Raw genomic sequence first — 18023 nt, 5'->3', positions numbered from 1 at the left:
GGGAACATTGTTCGTCCGAGCTGCCTTGAGAACTATCACAGGGAAAGGTAGGCGCAAAAAGGTCTCGTCCGAAAAGAACATGCCGAAGACTTCAGACGGTTAGGCTTTTACTCTTCCGACTACCACGAATCCGACTCATACTTGGACCTGGGGTTTCGACTTCTACGGTAATGAACGCTGTGGAGCTTGACGACTATAAATACGACTATCACCACGATAACGCCGGACATGAAGTAAAGTTCCAGCTCGCTAATCGCACCACCTTCACCAGTTGCGTCACGTTCTTGGTACTAACCTCCCTCTCAGATGGTTTTGAGGACAGAGTGTCGTCTGAGCAATCACAGAAAGACTTGTATGACAGCAGCACTTCGGACGAAACAGTTAAGTTATTTTAGGATGTGAAGAACAAAACAAGTAGTCCATCAACCCCCTCACAGTAAAATGAGCAAATCACCCTATACATAATGACCACCAACTCTATCAAGAATACTCATCTATGATCCCACAACACCGCCCATCAACCTCTACCGAATAGCCTTCGCAGCCTTGACAAAAGCCCTAATCTTTTCCAAGCTCTGCTTCCCATCCTCCTCTACCCCACTGCTAACATCAACACCAATAACCTGCCCGCCCAACGCACCCAAGGCCTTCACAGACTCGGTCACGTTCCCTGGCTCCAGACCACCAGCCAACAACACCTGCAACTCAGCATCCTTCTCCAACTCGGCCTTGACACTCTCAACATCAAGCAACTTGCCTGTGCCAGCGCCAGAATCCAGGAGTGAAACAGCGTGGTACCCCCTCACTCCAACGCCAACCTGCCCAGGCTTGAACTTCCGGATGACTGGTACTGGGATAAGGGATGACCACTCAAGTGGCTCGTCACCGTGAAGCTGGACGATATCAAGGTTGTACAGCCTCTGCTTCTTGAGCACTTCCTCCAGGGGCTGGTTCATAAACACACCAACAAGAAGAGGGCGGTGTTTCCTCAGGAGCTCAGCAGAAACAGAAAAAAAGTCCGTGGCTGTCTTGGGGAGTTTAACCGCCTCACCAGCAGTGGTCTGCGCATCATGAACAGCCTTCGAGATGGCCAGGGCCGTTTCATCAGAAACACACCGTTTCGTGCCAGGCACAAGAATCATGCCCACAAAATCAGCACCAGCCTTGATAGCTTCCGTGGCCGCCTCGGCAGAGCGGGTGCCGCAGATTTTGACAAGCAGAGGGTTGGTAACACACTGAGGAGCAGCCGCCTCAGGACCAGCACAAAGCTCCCTGATAAACTTGGACGCATCGGGAGCGCGCATGATGGCCTCGCCAACAAGAATGCCGTTGATACCATCCCTCTTGCAGTCGAGAACATCCTGGTGGCTGTTGATGCCGCTGAGAGCGAGCAAGAATGTGTCCTTGGGCACCATCTCCTTCAAGCGCCCCGTGGTTCCAAGATCGACCTCGAAATTCTCCAGGTTGCGGTTGTTGACACCAATGACCTTGGCACCAAGCTTGATGGCAATGGTCATCTCTTCGGCGTTTTGTACCTCTACTAATGGTTCCATGCCGAGTGAGAGCGAGTACTTGTACAGACGCTCGAGAAGGTCGGTCTCCAACATCTTGACAATGAGAAGCACAGTATCGGCACCTGCCAGCCGGGCTTCCAAAATCTGGTACTCCTCAAAAATGAACTCCTTTCGGAGAACAGCCGGGCGGTTGGGCATGCCATTGAGTACTTGGCGCACAGCGCGGAGGTCTTCAATGCTGCCCTTGAACCACTCTGGCTCGGTGAGAACGGAAATGACACTGGCTCCGGCAAGAGCGTATCTGCGGGCCTGGGTTGGGGCGTTGATATCGAGAGCAAAGATGCCCTTGGATGGTGACCCTCTCTTAATCTCTGCCGCCAAAGCTACATCGAATGGGGACTGACGAAGACGGTCGACGAGGGAGATCTGAGGAGGGGCGAGGTTGAGGTTGTACGCCGCTTGCAAGTCGGATGGCCTTTGTGAGGGAATCTGCTTCTGGGCGGCCACGGCCTCCTTACGGTGAGCATAGATCTTTTGAAGGATGTTGTTCTTGGCTGGAGTGGCCTTTTTCGGGACAATCTTGGACTCTTGGGAAGCCTTTTGCAACCGCTTATTCTCAGCCCAAGTGCCCCCCTGCATGTACAAAAAGTTCTTGAGCATGAGGCGGCCATCGGCAGACAGGATACTTTCTGGGTGGAATTGCACACCCTCGATAGTGTACTCTGTGTGGCGAACACCCATGATGACACCCTTGGACCCATCTTGATTGGCGATCCAGGAGGTGACCTGGAGGCATTTTGGAAGAGTAACGTGAGTGCCGGCGAGGGAGTGATAACGTGTTACTGGCAGGTCCTGGTCCAGGCCAGCATAGACACCTTTTCCATCGTGACAAAGGGGTGAGGTCTTGCCATGCAAAATCTCACCAGCAAAGCTCACTTCTCCACCGTACAGATCAATCATGCATTGCCTGAAGACGTGTTAATGAATGCTTTGAAAGAGCAGACTTTTGGCCAGACTTACTGCCCCATGCAAACACCAAAGATGGGCACCTTGCCAGCAAAGTGTTTGATGGCATCACGACTGATACCCGAGTCTGTACCTGGATGGCCGGGACCGGGGCTGATGACCAGTTGTGTTGGCTTCTTGGCAATGAGCTCTTCAAGAGTGATCTGGTCGTTTCTGAAGACGGTCACTTTGGCACCCTCCAGAACAAGATACTGATAGACATTCCAGGTAAAGGAGTCGTAGTTGTCGATGAGGATTAGGTTGGACGCCGTTGGAACGAGGGGAGACGGATCGGGATGGTGGGGTGAGTGATCGATAATGGCAGGCATTTTGATTTGTTTTTGGCCCCGAACTCGGCAGCTGAGGCTGGTACAAGGGACGTCAGACTTTTGGGTTCTCGGGGGGTGTATAGTCTTTCTCAAAGACTCTGGAAGGCTCTGGCGACGATGGTATCAAGTGTCTTGAAAAATGTAGTGAGTCACCCCTCTCTTGGTTGAATGTGTCTCTTACAAGGGAGCAGCACTCTGGACTTCTGGACATTCACTTCAATTCACGGCAGCTTTCGGAAAAGGCCCCGATGGACCATAAAGGCATTGGTCCGTGCGTTTATGGATTCCAAAACAGACGCTAAAGCCAGGCACAGGGCCCCAGCTTATCGATAAGAAGCTGGGAAGCACTGGTGGACCCCCTTGGCTGAAAAATAGCGGGCTGAGTTGGGTTGGCAGCCGCTGGAAGATCCATGATATGGGAGCTCTGCAATTGCGGCCCGCGTCTGAGCTGCCAACTGCAGAAGCGCGTCCAAAGTAAATTCAACTTTTTGCGATCCCGAAACCAAACAAACCACCACTTGCCGATAGCTCCACCACCAACACCACCGACCATCTCCTCTGTCGACTCATCATCGCGAATACTTGGACCACGCTCGGGGCATCGCATATTGCTGGTCATTGGCGGCAGAGTCGACAAACGAATGGAGAGCAGCACCAATGGCTGCCCCAACTGACAAAACATACTTCCCCCCCCTCGAGGACTGCTTGAAGGGCAGGGCTCCTCTTCTGTAGGTTTGCGCTTCCCCCAATGCTTGTTGCCTTTCTCTAACCTCGCGCCCCCCGGTTCTGTAGCTCATGGAGACTTGTCGCATCCGCCCTCGAAGATTCGAATAGCGACCGACTGACCAGCACTGCCGTATCGGATTTTCTTCGAGATGGCTTCGTCCATCAGCTAATAAAAGAGCCCACCAAACCATTTAGTCCCCCAACGAACCAGTCCAAGCTCGATTTCCAAACCAGGACGGGCGCCATTAATGTTGTACCATCACCAAAGGACCCCTACGACCTGAAGCAGATCAAGGAGGACGCAGCATGGCTAAGCAAGAATGCGAATGTCAACGAGGTGGCTGCGCTGCGCATTGTGGTGGTGGAATATCAGTCACGCGCCCACAGCCATCTTACCGGACCCTTCTCAACACAGGATGCCGCCAACATTCGGGAAGCTGCCGGTGTCAGCGATGCCCAGGCCTCGAGCTTCCTTTCTAGTCTCAACGTGGTGGCAGTGGTGGATGCCGAAGCAAACTGGGCCGAGTTCGAAAGCGAGACGAAACGTCGCCAGCGCCTTATCACGACGTTTCTAACCGAAAGACGGTCTTTCTTCGCCTCGGCTGATGCCTTTACAACCTTTTTGCTACATTCGCGACCCGGTAATAGAACACCAGCGGCAGACGAGTTACGGCAGGACATTATGAAGACTGCCTTCAACTGGGATGACCGCGACTTCCAAGTTGCCGACCCATCGCTCCTCAAAGCCATGGCACCCACCTATTTTGCAGTTCTTCCCGAGTTGGTCGAGGAAGTGGAAAAGGGTCCACGGGAGCTCGAGAAGACGGTCTTGACCTCCCAGATCGAGTTGGATTGGAGTCGGACATCCATCACCGAAGTTATCCACTCCATGTCGGTGGCATTTCAGATCATGGATCTTGAAGGCCCACAGTTCCATTCTCCGGAACTTGTTGCGCAATGGTTTACCCTCATGGATAACTACCGATTCCTGGAGCCCATCATGCCGATTCTTGAACAACATGATATGCTTGCCGAGCTGGTCCTCCCTGTTCGGAGCTTAATGACTGTCATTTCACTGAAGTTTCTCAATATCGACCGTGCGCTTTTGTACCTGTCGCCCCCAGACGATGTCGATCGGAGTGAGGTGCTGGTGGATGGTGAAGAGCCCTACCTCAACTCGGCCGAGCTTCTAAAACAAATCCATGACATCCTCCAGGCGGCTACCAGCGTTGGTGTACCAATGGCTGTTCCGCTTGCCTTTGCGTGGTCCTTGATCATTCACCAGATGCACGTCGGCTACCAGGATAGAGCCGAGCGGAGGGATTTGATCAACAACCAAAGGGCCAGAGGCACGTTCGAATCAGAGGCCATCGCGCCTCCTACACCGCCAGAAGGGCGACAGCGACGAAATTCCGGCGGAAGTTTGATCTCGATCGAGCAATCACCCTACGACGCCTTTCTGGAAGTTGCAAACCTGGAGCGAGACATGCAAGTGGCCGAAACAATGGCCATGGTGGCTACCTCGAGGGGCCATGTCTACAATATCATCAGCGAGATGATTAGCTGTCTGGGCTATGGCGAGACAGCTGCTTTTCGACCGATGATTGGTGCTCGTTCACGCGTGGTGTTTGAAGACCTCTTGAAGCGGACTTTCCACGTTGTGGGCTACCAGACTGAGCCTGTTGCATGTCTGCTGTATTTGTTGTCTGGCAGCAAGTCATACTGGGACATCTCTTCAGAAGTCCCCAACTCGGCTGCGCTAGACATATACACTCAGATGCTCACAGACCCGCTCTTGAGAACACAGTACACCGAACAGTCGCACAATAGATACCCATACGAATTCATCCCCTTCACCGAGATATGTCGATCGTTGTTGGCAGCTCTGGTGTCCGACAAGCAGAGCTCGGAGCAGATAGTCGGATGGCTTTACAGAACACCAAGTCTGACCATCGAGTGGAATCCCATGTGGGATCGATCATATCATCTGGTGCATGAAGATGAAAATACGAATTCATTCTGCATGGATGAGGACATCGACCTGTTTAGCGCACGATCCTTCAGGAAAGTCGCGCCTCAAGAAAAATTCACCATTCCGAGCGGAACATATGGCCGGTTCGTCACCGATATTGGCAGAGTAGCCAAGCTCGAGTTTGAACACTCGGCTCTGGCGCTGCTTGGGAAACGCCTCGAGGTATACCTGTCGGACGGGGCGTGGGACAGCGGGTTAGGGCAACTTACCACGGACGACCTTGCGGAAGCGATATCCCTCCTGGCTGTCATGTTGCGGACAGAAGTTCTCAGGAGCACGGGTAGATCACCCAAACCAAACACAGAGAGCGCCATCAAGGTTCTTCAAGAAACCAGCAGCAGCCTCCCGCGTAACAACGACATCATCAAAGTCGTGTGTGGGATCCTGAATGGCTTGATTGAAGAGGATCCTACTCAGCTGGATGCCGGCAAGTTCAAGGTGATGACGGCCTCCCTCCAGTTTCTCCATGCGGTGCTACCAGTGGTCCCCGGCCGGGTTTGGTCATACATGTCCAACTGTGGTCTCATCAGCAGCGAGGGGCGGTCCGGTCGACTCTCCAGAATCACCGGCAACCTGGACATGTACGCGGAGCGGGTAGACTTCCTGCAGTCCGCTGTGAAGCTGTTCTCCAGCTTGGTGGAAAACGCAATGTCGAGTGCTGCGCAGCGGAAGACGGCGGCGAGCCCCAATGCCCGCGTCAGAATTGACGAGAACCCATGGGCCGGCATGTCGGAGAAGATTCTGTCTCAAGTGTGCCTTGCGATAGCCCAGACCGCTGTAGACATCTTTGAAAACTCAGCGACATGGAGATTTGAGTCAGAGGTGGGCGAAAGCATTGTGATCACAGAGGTGGTGAACATCATGACCAGCCTGCTCTTCTACACATATAGCATGGGTTCGCCGGAATCGACCAAGAACTTGACAAGCTGCCTGTTGGAGGCTTCTCGGTACATCATTGAAGGCTTTTTGGCTCCCGCGTCCAGCTCGCTTCGATTCCAACCACTATTGACCTCGCTCCTGGCCGCCTTCAAAGTCACCGACTCGACACTCTACCCTTATCGATCCCGTATTGTATCGGAAAGACTCACGGGGGTGGTTTCGTTTGCCACCATTATCCTGAGAGTTGCTAGCTACCTGGACCACCCCACGGCCGCCATCCAAACGCAGCTATTCAAGTGCGCCGCCCTTGTTGCTAGACTTCCAGCCATCAAGCACTCCTTCAAGATGCCTGTCATAGCACTGCTGAGCGCACTGGTCGAAAATGCCGGCAAAGGTTCCGGTGAACCGCCATCATTGCTTGGCTACCTTGGCCCGCAAGTGTCTCACTCGTTCATTCAGATTGCCTCCCAGTTGGACAAGCCCTTTGACAGGATACCCGAGGTGGTGAGGACCTGGAACTTCTTTTCCATCATCCTACGCAACCGGCAACAGTGGATGGCGAACTGTCTTCTCACCGGCAAGACCCCTCGCCAGGCTCTCAAGGGTGACGCAAAGATGGCAGAGATCTCACCAGACTCGGTACTGTCCACAGCGTTGGAGAAGCTTCGGTCTATTGCCACGCAGCCTAGCCAGGAAGCCCTCGCCATTCTGGACTTTTTCACGTCGGCACAGAACTACTGGGCTTGGACCATCTTTGCCATGCAAAAGGATAAGTCCTTTTTGGGTAGCCTGCGGTCCTATGTCAAGAACCTCAAAGCTCCCGAGCTCGTCTTTAAGAACGACCCGGCCGAGGCGGGTTACCAAGCCAGGATAGCAGCTTACATTGCCGAGACCTTTGCAATGCAGCTTTACCACTTGCGGCAGATGCGGCAGGCGCAGGACTTTGCCACCAAGGTTGTGGAAGACCTCGACTATTTCCTTAGGCATGGTGTTCAGGTAGCGGATTATAATGCCTCACTACACTCTAACTTTGCAAAGAATTTCAGTCAGAGGTATCCAGGTCTTGAGTTGGATGACTTTAAGAGGACCGTCCTGGTACCCAAGAATCTTGGAGCACAGTACTATTATGGCATGGATTTCGCTGAAAAGATGCTCGGATATGATGCGGGTTGGGCGGGAGCCGGGTCTAAGAAGAATGGTTTCCGGACAGAGATGGAGAAGGCCAATCTCAACCTGTCGCTTGTGGAAGCCGAGGTGGTGAGTGTCTTTCTGTTCATGCGATGCAGTAGTAGATTACTAACTGATTGCAGGCCCTCTTCCATGCTTGGGAGTATCTCATTCTCGAACTCAGCAGTTGCTTGTTGCCAAAGAGCGGCATCATTTCGAGGCAAATGATTCAAGTGGCAGAGCAGTGCCTGGAGGCCAACCAAAGACCTTCAGCTCCGGACCACATCTTTGTCCGACTTGCCGAGTCGAGAGCTAACTTGACCCTGACGCTGCTGAAGCGTTTGGCTGATTGCTCACAGCTACCCAAGGACTTTACCCAGCTCCTGACTCTGGTTGCCACAACCATCAATGTGGTCGACAACCCTTTTGCCACAGAAAACATTACCTACTTCCGCACACTCCTGAGGATACTCTTCGTCACGCTCCGCGGCACCAAGCTCTCTTCCAATGCACCCGCTCCCGCAAAGGCGGGCCCCGAGACCTCGGTAGCGGCCACCCAGTTGGTGATCACCATTCTCGACCGTGTAGTGGCTCAGTCTTTCCGTGCATTGGCTGGTCTTGTCCACGAGCCTGGCTCCCCTACTGAGCCTGACGACATGGCTTTGGTGACTGGCATCCTCCAGGCTTGTCTCGCCGTCCCCGGCCTCGACCAATGCCAGGGGCAGATCATCACCATCATGTCCAACCACAACATCTTCCAGGTCGCCACCTCACTATTCAGCTGGTCCGACAAGCTCGTCGGTCGCAACGGCGACCCAGTCTACGGCGAGATCTCCTTGCTGTTCCTCCTTGAACTCTCGTCCCTCCCCCAGATCGCCGAACAGCTTGCCGTCAACGGCATCCTGGGTCACATCACCTCGGCCAACATTGCCGGCTTCCTCCGCAGGAAGAACATCACCCCCTTTACGGAATCCGTCAACAAGATGCGCTGCTACTCGATCTGGTCTCGTGCCCTCCTGCCAATGCTAATCAACATCCTCGGCGCCTTGGGTCCTACCATCGCGCCCGAGGTAGCCTTTGTGTTGAACCAGTTCCCGAACTTGCTTGAATCATCTATCGAGAGGCTCGCAGCCCCGGGAATGGACAGAACAATCCCCACCATGTCCTTTGGCTCAGAAGACAGCACCAGAACCCACCCTTTTTACATTACCTTGGCGACGATGAACGAGATTCACTCTCTGAGCCTGCTGGCGAAGGTGTTGGGGGCGTTGAGGGAGAACAACACGAGGGATATACCCGAGGTGACGGGGTGGGACTCGGGAAAGGTGCTGGAGCATGTCGAGTTTTGGCTGCAGAGTAGAAAGGTGCTGAGGGAGAGGTTGCTGCCGCTGACGGAGAGGGAGAGGGAGTGGTGGGGGACGAAGACCAGGGAGGGCGCAGGGGGGGGGGATTGTCAGACTGTGCTGGAGGAGAAGGTTGTTGGGGTTTTGGAGGGGGTGAGGGATGTTTTGATGGCTGGGGAGGAGGGGGAGGAGTAAGATTGGGATGATGAGGGTGGAGGGGGATGTTGGATGGAAATTAGGTTGAGTAAAAAGGGGGGTGGGATGATGGTTTTGTAGGAGTTGATATCATCATGGTTGTTTTGGTGTTTTGTTTTCATTAGGGTCGGGGTTGGGCGTCTTTGATGTTTTTGAGTGATTTGATAAGGGGAGAGAAAGTGGATAAGTGTAATTGAGCGAGAGAAGGAAGAAAGTTTTTTTTTTTTTTCTGTTTCAGGATTCGTGATGATGATTGATTACTGTGACCACCTTGGATGTTTTTAGCCTTTCGCATTGTCTGTTTTTAAAGCGTGTTTGGCCGCTGCAGTTGACGACAGAATCAATGGCAATTTTAATTTTTTTTTACAGTCTTGAATCTGGTGGTTTTCAGTTCAACGCTTTGTTAGTTTTCAGTTTTCCCTTTCTCCTGAAGGGAGGCACATGTTGTCAGCCCTTTAGACTTTTGGTGAAAATTGATAGCCAACAATAGACACTCCAAGTGTTCAAGACATTTTTTAAAGAAAAAACCATGCAGATTCTCAAAGGGCAACTAACCCTTTATAAATCTCATGTTTAGTAATAATCCGGGGGGGGAAAGCCCATTCCCTGTACCATTTACACCACTTGCTCTCAACAACATGTTGTGTTGTCTATTTATTATCTGCATTCACATATATTTATGAATTTCTCATATGTTTCACATGTTTTGATAGTTTCCCATTCTCTTAGCATAAGGGTATGCCTATTTGCTTCCTCCTCTCCCTTCTTCTCTCCTCAACTCGACCCAACCACACAAAAACACAACAGGAGATATGCAAATAATAAAAACCCCACAAGGAGTCACCAGAACAAGACCAAAAAAAAAAACCAATGTGATAAAACACTGCTGATACTGCTCCCCATTCCGTTTCCTTACAGTAATAACCAAGAGAGGAGAGAAAAAAAAGATCCCCATTTCCCCGCTAAACCCCTCCGTTTCCTTTCCCGTTTGTTGCCCCCATAAAAGATTGATAACAATAATATCTACGCCCCGAACCAAAACCAACAAGAGAAAAATTGTTTAAAATAGGCCACCTCCCGTGCCATGGGTCCGAATACAAGAAAGGTCCGAACCCAAAAAAAAAAAAAGACAAAGAAGAGGCAAAAAGAAAAAGAAAAACGCGCTGGTCTGTCCCCAAGCGCCCTCAAATTCTGAGGCATGAAATGCATAGGCTTGATTCCGGCTTCATCAAGAACGAACAGCCATGCTAACCGCGCCATATATGCCCCCTGGAAAAAAAAGTGTATATATCGACGAAATACTCAGCGGTCAAACTCCGTTATAATGTATGATGTGCCAAACCATAAACACGAATTTGCACAAGGAAAATAGTCCCCGAAGCGATCGTCAGGCCTTCGAGGCCCTGACAAGGCCGGCACGATCGTTAGCCGCGGGGCTCAAGTGTGTAGTAGCAGCCTGTAGAGGTGTCGTTTGTTCGTTAATCGTCAGCCTTGGGATCGTCAGACTTTCAGACCGGGACACTGCGTGGTGCCAGCTCGCCGCTACGACGTCTGACAGAAATTATGTCCTGTTGCTGCTGCTGTTGAGCTCGAGAGATGGCAAGCATCTTCTTCTGGAGGTTTGCGAGACGTGCTTTAACCATCTGGATCACTGGCAAGCTGTTAGTACGGTAACCAAAACAAAAGAGGTAAATCTGCTCACTCTTCTGAATAGACTGCTTGTCCTCGCTGCTCATCTCGGAGGTGTCCTCGCGGACAGCAGCTTCAGCCTTTTCGTCCCTAGACGAGGTTGATATCCTGCGCTTAGGAAGATGGTCGTCATCGCTATCCAAGACAGCCTCGAGCATGCGAATCGCAGTCGAATAGAATATCTCGCAGCCGGGGAGGTCTTCGCTGGCAATCTCGTTGATGGCTGCAGTTCTACTCATCTCAACAGCGCGGTCGTACATGAGCTTCTCGGCGCTGATACCTGGCGAAAGGATGACTCCTTCGGCACCCGTCACCGAGCCGACCTCGGTTTGATGATTGCTGGGGTGGCTGGGGTGATCTTCGGAAAGCTGCTTTTGAGCCTCGATGAGTTTTAACCGCACAATCTCAGCCTTCTCCAAGACCTCGTTGAACCGGGACCGGATCCACTGGACCACCCTATTGATCTTCAGTGCCAACGCCTGGCTGTTAACCGAGTCGCGAGCGGCTGAGTGGATGCTGTTGCTGTTGTCCGACCTGCTCTTGCGTGTCCACCATAGGCTAGCAATGTCCATGGATTTGGCAAGAAGAGACAGCGCCTTGACGTACAATACCAGGGCCTCTTCTGATAGAGAGACTGTTGCCTCGAGGGTGAGGCCATCTTCTTCCTCCATCTTGTCGGCAGGAACGCCGCCGAGGCCATAATCCATGGAAGGGGCCAATGGAACAAGTTGCTTGTACTTGACCTCGGCAAAGCCATAGACCACATCGCTTCGGGTGGCCCAATCCTCAATGCATTGGGCCACGCGGGAATCCTCGTCCACCGGCGTGGTGTGCTTCCCATCCGAGATCAGCCCGGCCGGTGCAGAGGGCGTCGGGTATGCCGGGAAAGGGCTGTAGATCTGGGGCGGAGACTGGCCCTTGCTGAGCAGATGAGGCGCCACGTTGAACCCAAAAAGCCGAAGACTGGCGTCCTGAATTGCCTTGGAGATGGCAGAAGTTGTCGAGCCGGGGCTGCTAGAAAGTGGCTTGTCATATGACCCTTGTCGAAGGTGGCTGTTTCGGGCGGAAACAGCACCAGTCGTTGATGTTGGGTGCCCTTGCTGGGTAGCGCGCCGAACAATCTGACCCGACTTGGGGACCGATTGCGGGTACATGGAGATTTGGTCAGCCAGTGCATTGACCTCCACGCCCTTCTTGTCGATGAAGATATAGTCACGCTCCAAAGCAACATCCTGAGCAGCCTTCTCCTCCTCTGTCAGGGGCTTGGTCGGCCTGCTCTTTGGTCGAGGTTGCGATGCAAGGGGTTGTGAAGGATCCGGCACGATGGATTCTCGTGGTGGTCTCTGCGAGGCGGTCGAGTTTGCTCGAGAGCGGTCCACGTACATGACGGGGCGGGCTGGCGCTGAAGTAGATGGCTGAACAGCTGGCCGGCGGGTAATTCCCAACCCATCTCCAGCAGGCGAGTAGCTCAAGCCAGCACGAGGACCTGGCACTTGCTCCAGTGGGTTCGGTTTCTCGATTGGTGTCGCCAGTGGCGATGATGGCCGAGGCCTGGGGGAGGACAGAACGCCTGTGGCCGCTTTGCCACGCTGGGAATCCCGACGTGATAGAGACTGTGACCCTTCGGGCCGCACTGTCTCCTTCACCTGCTGTGGTTCCGGCTTCGGGAGGTCATCCTCGTGGAGATTGGGGATGGGCCCTGTGATGACAGTGTGGTTGAAAAAGTCGGCGAAGCTGATCCGTTCCACGGGATTCCGCTTCAGGAGAGCTCGGACGAGGCTCTTCAACTCCGGACTGACCACGCTCTCGCGAGGAAACTTGACCTGGTCCTCAGCAGCTTCTATCTTCCTAAGCAGCTCCACATGATTCCCGGCCCTAAAGGGAGGTCTCCCTGTCGCCATCTCGTACAGAACGGTGCCCACCGACCACAGATCCGCTTTGGCATCGTACCGTTCATACCGGAGAATCTCAGGGGCCATGTAGAGCGGTGACCCACACAGCGTCTCAGCGAGTGACGTCGAGGGCAACACGCGAGCAAAGCCAAAGTCGGCAAGCTTGAGCATAGGCAGCGACGGAAGTCCTGCTGCTGGCATCAGCGAGTCGTAACTAGCACTCAAGATTTGCTTGGCCGATTGGTGAGTTTCCCGAAAGAGCGGCGACGGCAGCAGCAGCAGGTTCTGTGGTTTGACATCTCGGTGAACAAAGTTTCCTTCCCTCAAAAACTTGAGCGCACTTGCGAGCTGCTTGAGGAAATGGCGGGTGATAACCTCGTGCAAACCCTGGTTGTGCTCAATGGGATACCTGCGGGCAATATCACGGGTAGCCGAGTGTGTGATCAGCTTCTCCCGCTTCTTAATAAATAACGACAGATCACCAAGCTCGCAGTATTCCATAATCAAGTTGATGTGCGTGGCCGACTCGACACAGTCATGAAGGGCAACGATATGTGGGTGGCGTAACGTCTTGAGGATCTTGATTTCGCCGTACAGGTTTTCCTTTAGTTTCTTGTTCAAGCGACTGAGCTCTACGGACTTGATGGCGACCAGGGCGCCCGTAACCTATCGTAGGGGACCATGTTAGCGGATTCGGCGCAACCGAGACGATAAGATTAAAGACACGTCCAACTCCCACTCCACCTGATCTGGCAGCACGGCACGCCATCCGATAGGCAACTCGCTGTCTTTCTTCCCGGGGGGGTCAACTGGCGCAAAAGAAATGGGGAGTTCGAACCTTGTGCCGGCCAGAGTAGACCTGGGCGAAGCTGCCCTTTCCAATCTCCTTGTCGATGACGAACTGCCCGACGGCACCATCGGTTGGCTGTTTTTGCCGCCTCGACGAGGCGGACGATAACTGTCTGTCGACCATGGCTACCTGCTGATGTTGGCAAGCACGGGGGAGCTGGCTTGAAAAGAAAAAGAGAGCCCGAGGGCCTATGCTATGCGAAAGACGTGGGCGGGAGGCTCGATCGACATGTATACTTCGTGGGTCTCGGTTGACAGCTATGGATGTGGCCAAGGGTGACAAAGTTGATATGCACGGCGCTCGAAGGTGAAAGAGGGGAAGGGTGAGGCAGAAGCCAAGGGTAGTGTTGCCTATAGGACAGCGCAGGACTGGAGGACGAGAGAGACCGAAAGGTAGATATCCGATAGGTCGGGTGGTGTAGGAAAGTGGAAGCGGCTCCAAAAGCTGAGGGAGGAGAGAATGGGCAGAGTTTCTTTTGTGGGTACGAATGAGACACGCGGGGACGCAACAGCCACTATACTGGGTGTCTTGAAAGCTTGTTGGTGATGCAAAGGTTGATGGGTGATGGGTGCCCCGACAGGAAGGGTGGCGGATAGAGTGGGTGACTGATTACAGCAGCTACTTGTTGAAAGCGAAGAGCCGGCTCGGTCGACGGACACAGCAGAGTTGGTGGTTAGCGGCGGTGGTCCCAGGCTTTCTAGTCTGGGGTAACGGCGGTCCGACGGTTGCGACGGTGAGGAGAGACCGAGAGAGTGAGAGAGAGAGAGAGAGACTGGAGGAGTGGCACGGAGGAAGAGCAGTGGTGAATGGTGATGGTAGATCGGGGATAGGCTACTACTACTGCGCCTGGGAGTTTATCGCTATCAGTAGGGTCAGGCTGGGGGAAGCTAGCTCCACCGCGGCACGCTGACGTCCAAAGTCAACTGAATGACTCAGACTCGATCGACTGCAGGATCCAGAGCTCGATTTCCCCAGGTTTCGCAACAATAGAAGGGGCGGGCTAGAGTACAGAGCGCAGAGGGCGAGGGCACAAAGGGAGGAGGGAAGATGAAAGACGGGCGGTGTTGGGAGAAACAGCAGAAAAAGGGCAGGAACCTGGGAGAGACCTGTGAATGAACGAGGGTGACGACGATGCGGACACAGCACATGGAGCCAGGCCTCTTCTGTTGCTGGGGGGTGCTGCAGCGGCAGAAAAGCAGGGGTTTTGCAGTGAATGCTGCTCGTGATGCTTCAAAAGTAGTTCGAGGTATCGATGCACTGGCCACCAGCCGTCAGGGTACGTTGCAGGTACCTCGAGTCTGTTACGTCGAGAGAGACCGGAGGCCACGGCTGTCTCCCGTGACTGGACCCAAAACGGCATTTGGGACGATAAGCCCCGCGATAACAGCACAGTGTTCACAGTGTTTGGAGCTCTGTAACCTTGACGAACACCTGAACCCAGACACAAGCCAGAACAAGCCAGAACCGCCATCTGCATCATTTACCACTGGTCTTGCGTCTTGCGCCTTCGGAGGCCATCCTGATGAGCTAAGCACGTTTGCGCCCTCAAAATGGCGAGATGACTGACCAACACAAGATACAAACGGCGAGCTCGCCCTTCTTCCCCCATGTGTGGTCCAGATGAAACAACCGGTTCTCTTCTCTCGTTCAATACAACGGACTTGCACTTACAAGGCAGCCCGTCATGATGAATCGACCAACCGGGAGTCGAGGGGCTGCTCCACCTCCACAGTGGAGTTACAGACAGACAGCCAGACAAGACACCCGCACAGTCACCGGCTGCCCCCCACCCATAATGTACACCACCTCTCACCTGCATCGGGGGGTGCATCGATGTCGATGCTGGTGAGCCGTTCCATTGCTGCTGTCATGGTCATACAAGCTTCTTATTTGCAAGAAGAGAGAAACACAAACCAGGCGGAGCCAGGGCACACATCCGATTGACATGGACACTGGACACAGAAGGGCGGCCACCCAAACGAGCCACGGAGGAATGGCACGGCGGTATCGTCAGGTGGTCAATACGCCCGCGCCGTCGACGCACCACGGCTAGGAACGATTACCAAAGAGGTTCCAAGCTTGTTCCATGCTCCAATGCTCCAGCAGCCCAGCTCCATCAGCTCCAGCAGCATCGGACATCTGGACACAGCTCCGCCATCTCTAGTAAACTTCTGCTTCTAGCGCCTTTCTACGTCAGTCTTTGGCTTTTGCTCAATACTCCGTACCACAGGTTGACTGAAAAGCCGGTGGCTGCCCGTTCTATGGCTCCAGCCAAAAACACGGGTGGATGGCGCATGCAGCAACCAGGCCTGCCGGAAGTTTGTCTCATTTACACAGCAGCCTCCGAGAGTGAGGCTGTCGAACGAACAGTTTATCGGACAGGGCAGGGGGACAGGGGGGCCGGGGGGCCTGCCTTATCCTTTATCGGTGTTGTCGGTGGGACTCTTAGCGCAGCCATCCATCTTCCCGCCCTTTCGCCCTTTCGTGTCCGACCTCCTCCTCTTGACATCTTCTACATGTTAATGTGTGTGAGCATGGCGTCTTCCGGTTGGCCGCTGCATGTGTTTGTCCAGAACTTCAGCAACTGCCTGCCACCGCACGCGTGCTGTTTGAAGCTTGCTCACTGGTCAATCCCAAGAATCCGTGCACGGAGCCAAGTCTGAGGACAGAAAGAAGATGACTCTGTCATATGCACCTCCGGACGTCTATTGTTATTATTATTGACACCTTTCTATCAGGTGTGCTGGTCATCGGATACAATGGGATAGAGCTTGTGAAACAATGTCTATTTGTTCCTCCATATCAGGGCCCTTCTCTTCACCAGCGTCATATTTCCTCAATCCGTCGATCGATTATCAAAAGGGGGCACAATCGTGTTGCTTGTCCTTGTTTTTCTTTTTTTGGTTTTTTTTTTGGTGGTGGGCCACCCCCCCGCACTCTTGTTCAAGGCACAGGGACTGCCGGCCTTGGAAAACAGCTGCCAAATGTCTTGTCCTTTGGCTTGTGTTTTGTAGTGGTGTGGTGGTGGTGGTGGTGATCCGGCAAGTCCCAAAGAGGAAGGGTAACACGGCTGTAAGCCACTCAGGACATTTTTTTCCCTCCCACACATGTCGACCCCTATCCGCAGGCCTGCATCTCGCTAGCCCAGATCTCGTGCACCTTCCCGGCTCCGACTCTACATACAGACAGATACACACTGCTACCTCTCAATCTAGACAAGATAGCGTTTGATAATTTTGGGGGAGTGTTCATCCGACGGATCATCGACCTCGCACACACACATCGGAGTTAGATTGTTCGATAAGGTAGCTTAAGGCCGACAAGTCGATCCGTTGTTGAGTTTGATCTATCAACTACCCATCCGCCCAACCACCATCTTTCGTGGGTGGGCGGATGGATGGGATGGTTATGTACGTAGACAACGCACGGTAGGACTGTAATCTCTCACGTGCCTGCCGCTGGTCTTAATTGAAACAAATCCAAACGGGAAATATATCACTCGAATGACACAATGACACACACACACACACACACACACACACACACACACACACACACACACACAACTGCTCCGCCATCATCATCGTTTACCCAGCAAACGATGATGATGGCGGACGAAGGCTTATTCATGGGCTACCACTAAAAGCAAAAAAGGGCACACCCAGCTTTTAGAAAAAAATACGGACACTGTGTGTGATTTAGCAGCAACAGAGACTCAATGGTGGTGTCAGAGAGTGTGTGTACCCGTACCTGTTGGATAAAAGGACATGTAGGTAGTGTGGTGGTTGGGGAGGAGGGAAGCCTAAAAGGCAGCAGCAGCAGCAGTAGCGGGTAGGTGCATGGATCTTGAACTTGCACGATAGGACAACACAGCAGCTAGACCGTGGGGATTGGACAATTGCTGGGTTCTGCCTTGTGAGAGAAAACAGCTCATAACTGATGTGGACCCCTGGGGTAAGTAACACATCGCCTATAATTTGACCCAGTAGAGGTTCAGTCCCCTCAACTGTTCTGTTACACTGCCTGTTATGCTATCCCCTGAATAGCAAAAACAACTCGCAGCTTTTACAGTTGGAAATTGACATGTCAGAAAGTTGCCCTGACCGACGACTGTATAGCGTTAAGTTACACAATATCTACCTACGAACCTCCATCGAGGATCCGTCACCAGAACCCGTGACAGGAACAGGAATACCCCATAATAGCTCGTCTCATCAGGGTGCTGAAGTATCATGCACATAGATTCAACTGGAGTGTACCTTGTCTCTTATCTAGGTAGATCATAACCCGACACTCTACCCACTCTTACTTTCAGCCTCACCCACTCAACCAGGGCGTAGAGAGCACCTACATGTGGAACTTGTCACATCACTTTTCCCTTAGCCAAACATCTATATGCAAC

The 18023-nt window shown here is 53.1% G+C and overlaps 3 protein-coding genes across 3 annotated transcripts; 1 reads left to right on the top strand and 2 right to left on the bottom strand.

Moving 5' to 3' along the window:
* Positions 1-366: 366 nt before the first annotated feature.
* Positions 367-3130, bottom strand: TRP3_2 (anthranilate synthase / indole-3-glycerol phosphate synthase). Its single transcript, XM_062916085.1, has 2 exons — positions 2535-3130; positions 367-2481 (listed from the first exon to the last, which is right to left on the bottom strand). Exons 1-2 carry the CDS (start codon positions 2846-2848, stop codon positions 525-527), a joined length of 2271 nt encoding a protein of 756 aa, XP_062762100.1. The 5' UTR covers positions 2849-3130; the 3' UTR covers positions 367-524.
* QC763_710900 (uncharacterized protein) lies at positions 2571-9190 on the top strand (the record flags this gene model as incomplete). The annotated part of the gene is made up of 4 exons (XM_062916084.1): positions 2571-2989; positions 3040-3576; positions 3641-7742; positions 7796-9190. Exons 2-4 carry the CDS (start codon positions 3506-3508, stop codon positions 9188-9190), a joined length of 5568 nt encoding a protein of 1855 aa, XP_062762099.1. The 5' UTR covers positions 2571-2989; positions 3040-3505.
* A 639-nt stretch (positions 9191-9829) lies between these two features.
* On the bottom strand, positions 9830-14808 carry ATG1 (Serine/threonine-protein kinase). Its single transcript, XM_062916083.1, has 3 exons — positions 13610-14808; positions 10893-13437; positions 9830-10841 (listed from the first exon to the last, which is right to left on the bottom strand). The coding sequence occupies exons 1-3, from the start codon at positions 13742-13744 to the stop codon at positions 10699-10701; spliced, it is 2823 nt and encodes a 940-aa protein (XP_062762098.1). The 5' UTR covers positions 13745-14808; the 3' UTR covers positions 9830-10698.
* Between the last annotated feature and the right edge of the window lie 3215 nt (positions 14809-18023).

The sequence above is a fragment of the Podospora pseudopauciseta genome (assembly GCF_035222475.1).
Source record: "Podospora pseudopauciseta strain CBS 411.78 chromosome 7 map unlocalized CBS411.78m_7, whole genome shotgun sequence".
NCBI lineage: Eukaryota > Fungi > Ascomycota > Sordariomycetes > Sordariales > Podosporaceae > Podospora > Podospora pseudopauciseta.
Note: the sequence above shows the minus strand (reverse complement) of the source record. Positions and strands in the feature narration are given on the sequence as shown.

Excerpts from the sequence above, each read along its gene's own strand:
- TRP3_2 (XM_062916085.1), bottom strand. The coding sequence starts at position 2,848 with ATGCCTGCCATTATCGATCACTCACCCCACCATCCCGATCCGTCTCCC. Across the intron at positions 2,482-2,534 it reads TTTGGTGTTTGCATGGGGCA|GCAATGCATGATTGATCTGT; the intron begins GTAAGTCTGGCC and ends ACACGTCTTCAG.
- ATG1 (XM_062916083.1), bottom strand. The coding sequence starts at position 13,744 with ATGGTCGACAGACAGTTATCGTCCGCCTCGTCGAGGCGGCAAAAACAG. Across the intron at positions 13,438-13,609 it reads TCTACTCTGGCCGGCACAAG|GTTACGGGCGCCCTGGTCGC; the intron begins GTTCGAACTCCC and ends CCCCTACGATAG. Across the intron at positions 10,842-10,892 it reads CAAGCAGTCTATTCAGAAGA|TGATCCAGATGGTTAAAGCA; the intron begins GTGAGCAGATTT and ends ACAGCTTGCCAG.